The sequence below is a fragment of the Puntigrus tetrazona genome, unplaced genomic scaffold, assembly GCF_018831695.1.
Source record: "Puntigrus tetrazona isolate hp1 unplaced genomic scaffold, ASM1883169v1 S000000586, whole genome shotgun sequence".
Lineage (NCBI taxonomy): Eukaryota > Metazoa > Chordata > Actinopteri > Cypriniformes > Cyprinidae > Puntigrus > Puntigrus tetrazona.
The window spans coordinates 447501-457500 of record NW_025048217.1 but is presented as its reverse complement, the minus strand read 5'-3'; the positions used below and the strand labels follow the sequence as shown (position 1 = coordinate 457500).

Sequence of the window (10000 nt, the reverse complement as noted above, 5' to 3'; positions counted from 1 at the left end):
TGGCGCTCACAGGTAATACACACACACACACACACACACACACACACACACTTTCCATTGTGGTGGGGACTCTCCATAGGCATAAAGGATTTTAAACTGTACAAAATGTATTTTCTATGGTCCTACACCAACCCTACACCATACAGGGAACATTTATTAAAAATAACATATTACAGATCTTTAATACACTCCATTCTGTGTAATTTATAAGCTCGCTTCCTCATAGGGACCAAAAAATGTCCCCACAAGGTCACAATTTACTGGGATGTTTGGTCCCCATAACGTGATAAATACCAGGTACACACACACACACACATTGAGTGGGTCCGTCAGCCTGCTCTCAGCCTCGACACATGGAGTGATGATACAAACAAGTGTCAAATAACAACTGTGACACACACACACACACACACACACACACACACACCTGCTGTCTCACTATACATGCCGATGGTGTGTGATTCCAGCATCTTCACTCAGCTCTTGTGGCATTTGTCCGTGTTTCTGTGTGGTTTTGAGGCTGTTATATCTAATTTTGTCTCCTGCCAAATGAGTCACAACATGATGTTCACTGTCGTCTCTGAAAAAGAGAAATCTGCAGTGATGAAACACACGTTTGTTCAGTCTGATATGAGTCTCTAAGAGTCTGACTACACTTCTGAGGTCCAGAATGTGGCCAGTAATATATGCTAATGAGCCGGAACTCACTAAAGGCTTATAAATGTTTTAGTCAGTCTTTTATGAGATAAGTTTAGTTATACAGTCAGACATGAGTGAGTGTGTGCGCTTGTGTGTGTTTGTGTATGTACGCACGTGTGTGTGTGTGTGTGTGAGTGTATTAGTTCAGATGCATCTCCTCCTCTCTGTCTGTTTGCTCCTCATAAAAGCCCAAAGAAAGCATTTGATGCTTCCAAGGTCAAAAGGTCAGGGTCTGGACAAATGTGCATGCTCTCTCTCTCGGTCTCTCTCTCTTTCTTTCTCTCTCTCTCTCTGTCTCTCTCTCTCTGCTACTCTTTGTTTATTGGCTCGAAGATCTCTTTGGAGAGACGTGATCAGAGCTGTGAAAGCGAGACACTCGTCCTGTCCGGACGTCCTGCTGTTTTTGCACCGTCACAGTCGTCTCTCTCTCTCTCTCTCTCTCTCTCTCTCTCTCTCTCTCTCTCTCTCTCTCTCTCTCTCTCTCTCTCTCTCTCTCTCTCTCTCTCTCTCTCTCTCTCTCTCTCTGTCTCTCTCTCTCTCTCTCTCTCTCTCTCTCTCTCTCTCTCTCTCTCTGTCTCTCTCTCTCTGTCTCTCTCTCTCTCTCTCTCTCTCTCTCTCTCTCTCTCTCTCTCTCTCTCTCTCTCTCTCTCTCTCTCTCTCTCTCTCTCTCTCTCTCTCTCTCTCTCTCTCTCTCTCTCTCTCTCTCTCTCTCTCTCTGTCTCTCTCTCTCTCTCTCTCTCTCTCTCTCTCTCTCTCTCTCTCTCTCTCTCTCTCTCTCTCTCTCTCTCTCTCTCTCTCTCTCTCTCTCTCTCTCTCTCTCTCTCTCTCTCTCTCTCTCTCTCTCTCTCTCTCTCTCTCTCTCTCTCTCTCTCTCTCTCTCTCTCTCTCTCTCTCTCTCTCTCTCTCTCTGTCTCTCTCTCTCTCTCTCTCTCTCTCTCTCTCTCTCTCTCTCTCTCTGTCTCTCTCTCTCTCTCTCTCTCTCTCTCTCTCTCTCTCTCTCTCTCTGTCTCTCTCTCTCTCTCTCTCTCTCTCTCTCTCTGTCTCTCTCTCTCTCTCTCTCTCTCTCTCTCTCTCTCTCTCTCTCTCTCTCTCTCTCTCTCTCTCTCTCTCTCTCTCTCTCTCTCTCTCTCTCTCTCTCTCTCTCTCTCTCTCTCTCTCTCTCTCTCTCTCTCTCTCTCTCTCTCTCTCTCTCTCTCTCTCTCTCTCTCTCTCTCTCTCTCTCTCTCTCTCTCTCTCTCTCTCTCTCTCTGTCTCTCTCTCTCTCTCTCTCTCTCTCTCTCTCTCTCTCTCTCTCTCTCTCTCTCTCTCTCTCTCTCTCTCTCTCTCTCTCTCTCTCTCTCTCTCTCTCTCTCTCTCTCTCTCTCTCTCTCTCTCTCTCTCTCTCTCTCTCTCTCTCTCTCTCTCTCTCTCTCTCTCTCTCTCTCTCTCTCTCTCTCTCTCTCTCTCTCTCTCTCTCTCTCTCTCTCTCTCTCTCTCTCTCTCTCTCTCTCTCTCTCTCTCTCTCTCTCTCTCTCTCTCTCTCTCTCTCTCTCTCTCTCTCTCTCTCTCTCTCTCTCTCTCTCTCTCTCTCTCTCTCTCTCTGAACACAGCACAGAGTCAGTGGTATACTGTAGAGATGCAGGTGTCTGGTTGAATGAGGTGATGCTCACCTGCAGCTTCTGTAGTATGGTTTCAGCAGGGATTTTGTGAGGCATCGTCACTGATTATAATGGTTCTGTAGTGTTTTGAGGTCCAGTGTAAACACGGTGTAGATCCACGCAGATCCTCCTGAACATTTGACACTTGATGCACGTAATCCCTGTTCTAGGTGCTTTATGTTCATGTTCTGAATGAGTTGCTGGACTTCCCGGCTCTACCAGGCTTGAAAAAAACGACAATCGTCATAAACGGAAGGATCCGAGACAGTATAGATCATATGTGTAGATCATTCATGTAGATCGTGTTTTGACCTTTTTGAATCTGATTGGGACGAAGTTAGGCTCGTCGTGTGCATAAATGTGTGTGTGTCTGTTTTTTCTGTTTACTGAATGCAATTTCAATTATTCATATAAATATTTAGAGGTGAAAGAATATGATATCTGAGTGTATTATGCTTGAAAGTGCACTACTTTGATAAAAAATCAAACCTAACCTTTTTAACCATTCAAGTGAAGATAAAACATAAAAACATGAAGATAGAATAAAATGTTTGAAAGCAGAGGCTTGTTCTTTATTTTGATATACAGTATGTTCACACACGCATAGCAGAAAATATTATGAAGGCCATCAAATTTAGGTGAAAATCATCAAAAATGCTTGCAGTGGTTGGCAACTTTTAAAAAAAATGCTGGCTTAAAAACACTGAGTTAATTACTGCTGAATACATGAAAAAAATCATCTGGCTACATAAAAGCTGGACTCGATTAAAAGCTGTTTACGTGTGAAATAGAGCATGATTCTGGATACACAGAGACTTTTTTCTATTTAATGGAGGTTGTAGTTCTCTCACAATTATGAAGAAAGAATATTAGACAACTAAACAAAATCTGATGGAATTTCTGAACGGAACATTTCATTTAATCTCTCAAGATTCACTTCTTTCACTAGTGAATGAATCTGTGATTTTGAATGAATCTGTTAAATTATTGATTCATACACAAATACATTTTTAACAACCCCTTTTCTCTGCCTAAAAACAAACTGCACACACATCAACAGAGGTGGAATTTAAAAGTTTTGATTGTATTTCATACCTGTTTACATTTTAAATGACTAATAATACAAAAAATAATATTTACTGTAGTTGAAGAGGTGGTCTTGGTTCATTCCAAACCGACTCTCGTACGGTTCGTTTAAGGTGTGAATATAATCCACCTTGATCTGACCCAGTTACAGAAAGCACTGCATCGTTTGATTAAACAGTTGCCTTATGGGAAAGTTTTGTGTTTGCTAGCCAAAATGAGACGCTTGTGAAAGCCTGTGATGGCTTTCCTATACTCGCTGTGGGTTTCTTTACACCCGACTAAAGCAAGTGAACTTGCAGAAGTTAATCATCTCTGAAAATGTCAGGATTGTAAAATCTCATTTTAACAGGCTGGTATTCAACTACGGTAAAATATACATAAATGGAAGAATCATTGCTTGGACGGCCACTTCCGCTGTGATAAAGATCAGTGATGAATGTCTCTAAATGTCTCCTTTTTTCTCCATGCAGAGACAGTCAATGTTGTTTGGTTCACAGGGTTTCTTTAAAACATGTTTTGTTTCACAGAAAGTCACGCAGGTTTGAACGAGATGAATGAAGTGAATTAGACACAGTTTCATTTTTGGATTAAAAATCCTTTTATAAACACAAGATGTCTGTTGGTGGTTATGATCCTCATGCTTGCTTGCTGTGAAGTCTTTCCAGTTCACTGCTGGCATGAAAACGATCTGGCCTAATTTGCGGAAATGACCCACTGTTGATTATAGTTTGTTTATTGTGGTGCGTTTGTCTTGGCTGAAATTTCCTTTTTGAAGCAGCTCATGTTGGTCACGTCGCTGCAAACAATAGACTCTAAAAATAAAGCTTTCAAAAGGGAGTTTTCACACTGAGGCCATAGAAGAGGATTTTTGGTTCCCTGAAGAACCTTTGAGTGATCAGTTCTTAAAATAATGTTGTTTTTTTTTAGGTATGAAATATTTGTATCATCTAAAGAACCAGTTTACACTAATAACTTTAAAGGTACTTCATGGAACCATCAGGGCTATAAAGAACATTTATGGAGCAGAATGTCTAAATATTCTCAGCTGTTGCTGTCTTTGTGTTTAAACGCTTCCACTACTGTTTCTCTCGTCAGGTTTATTTGGGAATGGTCTGCTGGATGCTGGATCTTCTGTTTCCGTAGTGACCGCGGGGCCCTTTAACAGCACTGACCCGGGGCCGATGATGGCCGATAACGGGACGATGTCTCCTCAGCAGGTAGTCCTGACGAACACCCCTCCTCAGTGGGACTCGGCTCACTGGATGCCCCGCTCCGACACGTCCTCCTCATCATCACCGGCGGGCCCCACCACCACGGCCCCTGGGGACCCCGGGACATCTGTCTCTACTGTGACGAGTGCTGACGCTGGTATGGTCAGGAATAGCACGGGTTTACATGAGTGGCTTAAAACTGTCCGATCTCGTCTTGTCAGTTGTAGATGTCCTTCTTTCTTCGGATGAACACAATGGTTTTTTTCTATGTGAGTCCATTTAATGCAAGTCTTAAAAAGTATAAAATCAGAGCAGAAAGTGCTATATTTATTAAGTCAAAAAATGCTGCATGCATTACAAAAAATATATATCTCAGTTTGTTGTTTTCCAATGCAAATATCTAAAGATTTTTAAATCAAGATATATTTACTGGAGATGCAAAATTAAGACGTAATGTTTTTAATGCAGACCTCTTGTTATCTACTCACAAAGACAATTTTTTTTTCCTAGAATATGTGTTCATCTGAAGGAAGAAAGTGAACGATCCCTTTAAATGTCTCATATTTTATCATCTGCTGTATGCTTCTTTCTCTCTTCAGCCCTTTTATGTCAAACATCTCACTGCTTTTGTCCTCTGCAGACCAGCAGCTAATCTAATTTCAGCACAGATTTTTCTCGAGTCTCTCTCTCTGTCCATTTGTGTGTGAGACGGTGTTTCAGTGTCCTCAGTGAAGGTCCTGTCCTGAAAGTCATCTGTGTGTGTGTCCTCTTGTGATGACCTCTACAGAGCATGCTTTTATTTGTCTCTGTCTCCTCCAAACAGCCTAATGATTAATCATCTTTCCTGAGGTCTGTGTGTGTGTGTGTGTGTGTGTGTGAAGGCTGTTCCTCTCGTCTTTCTGACTTTGACTTGAGCACTAGAATTATAATTACAATCAGACTCTCTTAGAGATCATTCACATCCACACACACACACACACACACACGCTTACAGACAAACAGACTCTGTCTCACACACAAACAAACACACACACACACACACATAGACTCACACAAATATATAGATTCACACACACAATCACAGACCACTGAAAGCACTCGTCAGCCAATCAGGTCTCTCTGGTGTTTGGTAGCAGGTTTCTGCTCTGACATCACAGAGAGTCAGTGTCACATGCTGCCGTACAACCAGAGCGGCGTGTTGCCGGGGACAACGGTCGTCAAGAGCGGCGAGCTGCAGATGTTCCTCAAGTTCTTCAGCTACCTGAGCCGACTGTCCTGCTACAGACACATCATGCTGTTTGGATGCTCCATCGCTCTCCCACAATGCATCAGTCACAGAGACCGCAGGTGATCCAGGGTGTTCATTCGCAGGGTATCGATTTGCTTATAAACTGGCAAATCAGGTTATTTCAGTAATCAGTACATCAGAAGCACAGCTATATTTGTAAAAATACACAATACATTGTATAGATTAATGCTATACATTGGCAAAAATCATTAGGATATTGATTATATAAAAATGCATTACTAATATGCATTGCAAAGGACTTCATTTTGAAAACTTTAAAGGGTTATTCCACCCCAGAAGGAAAATGTAGTCATTAATCACCTACTCCCATGTTGTTCACCTTCAGAACACAATTTAAGTATGAAAGACATCGTTAGGATACTCCATCTGCCATCTGTAGTTCTGAATCTGAATTTTAATGAAGCTACATGAATACATACATAGTGTCATTCTGGAGAGAGTCTGCTGAATACAGACTGTGTACGCTGTTCTGTTAATAGTGCCTCAGTTGTTGAATAAAGTGTTCTCGTCTATTGATTATAGGCCTCACTGAAGCTCTGGAGTGAATAAAGCATAATTTGTGGTTAATTTGTTGAATGTTCACTCAGAAACTGAGGCTCAGATCGGCGAGGCCTACAATCAGTCAGCTCCAAACAGAAAACAGAACCTGTGCTAACTAAAAGAAACAAAACTGTTTGTAATATTAAGCAATAATGCAGCATAATGAGATCATTTACAAGTCATTTTTGAATGGAATTCCCACAAAGTGATGGAAAAAACCCCTAACAAAGTACAAAAATTATACAATTTTTGGGGGGGAAGTTGTCATACCCTGTCAGTTTGAACTAGCATCTAATGGGAAAATGAAATTCGTCTCCACGTCAAACTGTGTTTCTGTGGTTTGTCGGTCTGCCGCAGGACTCTGGTTCTTCCCTGTCAGTCGTTCTGTGAAGCGGCTCGTGAGGGATGTGAGCCCGTGCTGCAGATGTTTAACGCGTCCTGGCCGGAGTTCCTGCGCTGCTCTCAGTTCTCCAACAACACAGGAGCCCCGGGAGAAAACACGGCACTGTGCTACACACCACGACACGCCAGAGGAAAGCTCAGTGAGTGCCGTCCAGCCCTGCTTCCTCCCGCAGCGCACACGCTCTGACCCCTCTCTCTGTGATTGTGCCTCCAGCTGCCTGCGGAGGAAGAGATCACTTCCTGTGTGCCACTGGAATATGTGTCCCCCTTAAACTAGTGTGCAACGGATACAACGACTGCGACGACTGGAGCGACGAGGCCGACTGCAGTGAGTGTGTGCTTCTCACTTCCTTCACATTCAGCCCCAAAAGATGTGAGAAACCCATTCAAAGAAAGATGCAGACAGACTTGAGATCTCTAGAGGGTGATCTCAAAGGATCTGCTCTTATGAGGTTTATAATTAATAGCAAAAAACTATTTTCTTGATTTGTGATTTTCTAATATAAATATACACAGCTATGTCAGATTGTGCAAAGGACTTTGCCATTCTTTTTATGATGTGTGAAGAATCACATGACAAAGAGAGCTCAGTGAAAATCCCCAGAGGGTGGATTTATTAACAAAAGAGGTAAACATGTCAAGAGTCCAAACTGTGTCCCGGTGCTCGTGGTGCTGTGTCTCTGTGTCTTCCTCAGTGCAGTGCGTCCGTGCCGTAGTGAATCAGGCTGATCTGAACCATCTGCTGGAAATGAGAGAGAAACCGTTAGCTGCAGTCAGTAGTGGAGGCATTGCTCAGTCACCAGTGTGTCTTCTGGGCTTTTGTAGGGTTCTTGATGATGAGCAGCAGCTGTGACCGATCAGCTTCTGATGGGTGCAGCCAGGTGCTCCTCATGAGTTACCAGGATGACTCTGATGATCCTTCGGGATGCTCATCACAGATATAACATCATGTTTTATGAGGGGTTCCATCTGATCTAAGTAATGCAGCCTAACAATCCTTTAAAGATTTGAATAATAAAAGTGTGTTGGTGTGTTATGTGTAGGCTAAGTTAAAAAGATGTGTCTTTAATCTAGATTTAAACTGAAAGAGTGTGTCTGCCTCCTGAACAGAGTTAGGGAGATTGTTCCAGAGTTTAGGTGCTAGATAGGAAAAGGATCTGCCGCCCGCAGTTGATTTTGATATTCTAGGTATTATCAAATGGCCAGAGTTTTGAGAACGCAGCGGACGTGCAGGACTATAATGTGATAAGAGCTCGCTCAAGTATTGAGGAGATAAACCATTCAGGGCTTTATAGGTAATTAATAAGATTTTAAAATCTATCTGATGTTTGATAGGGAGCCAGTGCAGTGTTGACAGAACCGGGCTAATATGATCATACTTCCTAGTTCTAGTAAGGACTCTAGCTGCTGTGTTTTGGACTAGCTGAAGTTTGTTTATTAAGCGTGCAGAACAACCACCCAATAAAGCATTACAATAATCTAACCTCGAGGTCATAAACGCATGAATTAATATTTCTGCATTAGAGGTTGAAAGCATAGGTCGTAATTTAGATATATTTTTAAGATGGAAAAACACAGTTTTACAGATGCTAGAAACATGGTTTTCGAAGGAAAGATTGCTGTCAAACAGCACACCTAGGTTCCTAACTGATGATGAAGAATTAAGCAGAAAAGTAACGGTCCTAGCACTGAGCCTTGAGGAACTCCATATTTCTCTTGTGATTGATATGATACCTCCTCATTTAATGCCACAAACTGATAGCGGTCAGATAGATATGATTTAAACCATGCTAAGGCACTTCCTCTAATGCAGACATAGTTTTCTAGTCTCTTCAAGAGAATGTTGTACTTGATAGTGTTGAACGCAGTGCTGAGATTCCTATAGCGCTAATAAAGAGATATAACCATGATCAGATGATAGAAGCTGATGGATGATGAATGAATGGAAGCACATCTCAGTGAGGACATGAACACATAAACAACATCTCCAGAACTGCTCTGAGAGTCACTTCACAAGCCTTTTACCATTTCATCTGAGTAAAATAGCATCATATAATGTACATTGGGATTGGTGTTAACACACGTGACTCGCTAGTGCTACGAAACATTGATGAAATGATGCTGTCATGTGACTCTGTTTCCTCACTGACATGTCATGCTAGGCTAATACAAAGCATGTTGACTGCACTATAAACATGCCTATAGTCTAGTTGTCTGTGTTTTTATGTGTTGTTTCGTTGTTAATTATTTATACTGTAATATAATGTATATACAAACTTTACTATAATCACTACTAATATTAAAATCAATGCTGTGCATAACTGAATAAACTACTGTTAAACACTTAACCACTGTTCCCAAAAAAGATGCTTAAAATTCGGAAGGAAGACACAAAATTGGTGGAATGAAAACGTATGTGTAGTAATTAATTTATTAATTTATTTACTAATTTATAGGCGTATTAAACATTAAAGATGTAACGTTTGATGCAAGTCAAAAGAATACAATGCCGTTGTTGTCACTGTATTGTGCAAAATACAACACAAATACAACCTAACAATGACATCCCAGTGAACAAAAAATCTAAAGGAATCAGTTGGTGTAAGACTTTTTCTTGACCAACAGATGGCAGAGAAGAACATTGTGTCCAAAGCTTCAAAGCATCGATGCAGTTAGTTGTACCATACCCACAGAAACACACACAAATGGAAAGGTATTCACGGCAACCCATCAAAATAAAAGTTCGGTTTAAAGTTATGACAGAAATATATTAATATTATTTAAGAATAATGTTTGTGACAGGCTACTACTACCAAAAAGCTATTGTAAAACTTATTTTAATAGAAAATCACACAGTATTTAGTTTTAATAGTAAATCCCCTTAATTAACCAAAAATAAAGTGTGCTGATTAATTATGAAATGTCAACACACATTAAATTAAATTTAATGTGACAAATTAAATTTGGGAGAAATTTATTTACTGTTTTTCATACTTTTATTACTTAACATGATTGATATTTGTACTTTTTAATTTATTAAACTTTATTATCAAAATTTTATTTTTACTATTATTATTTAATTTTATTATTATTATTGTGTTTTGCTTTGGTACAGA

General features: G+C 40.8%; 1 protein-coding gene across 2 annotated transcripts in view; it reads left to right on the top strand.

Moving 5' to 3' along the window:
• corin (corin, serine peptidase) overlaps window positions 1-10000 on the top strand; it is a 33022-nt gene that overhangs the window by 809 nt on the left and 22213 nt on the right. Inside the window, exons 3-7 of one of the 2 annotated variants that reach the window (XM_043232631.1) lie at window positions 1-12; window positions 4518-4790; window positions 5770-5980; window positions 6840-7024; window positions 7099-7212. The exon at window positions 1-12 is cut by the window's left edge and continues 157 nt beyond it. In XM_043232631.1, the coding sequence (XP_043088566.1) occupies window positions 1-12; window positions 4518-4790; window positions 5770-5980; window positions 6840-7024; window positions 7099-7212 (795 nt within the window). Of the gene's footprint in view, window positions 13-4517; window positions 4791-5766; window positions 5981-6839; window positions 7025-7098; window positions 7213-10000 lie in introns of both variants that reach the window. The other variant, XM_043232630.1, reaches the window with a different exon arrangement.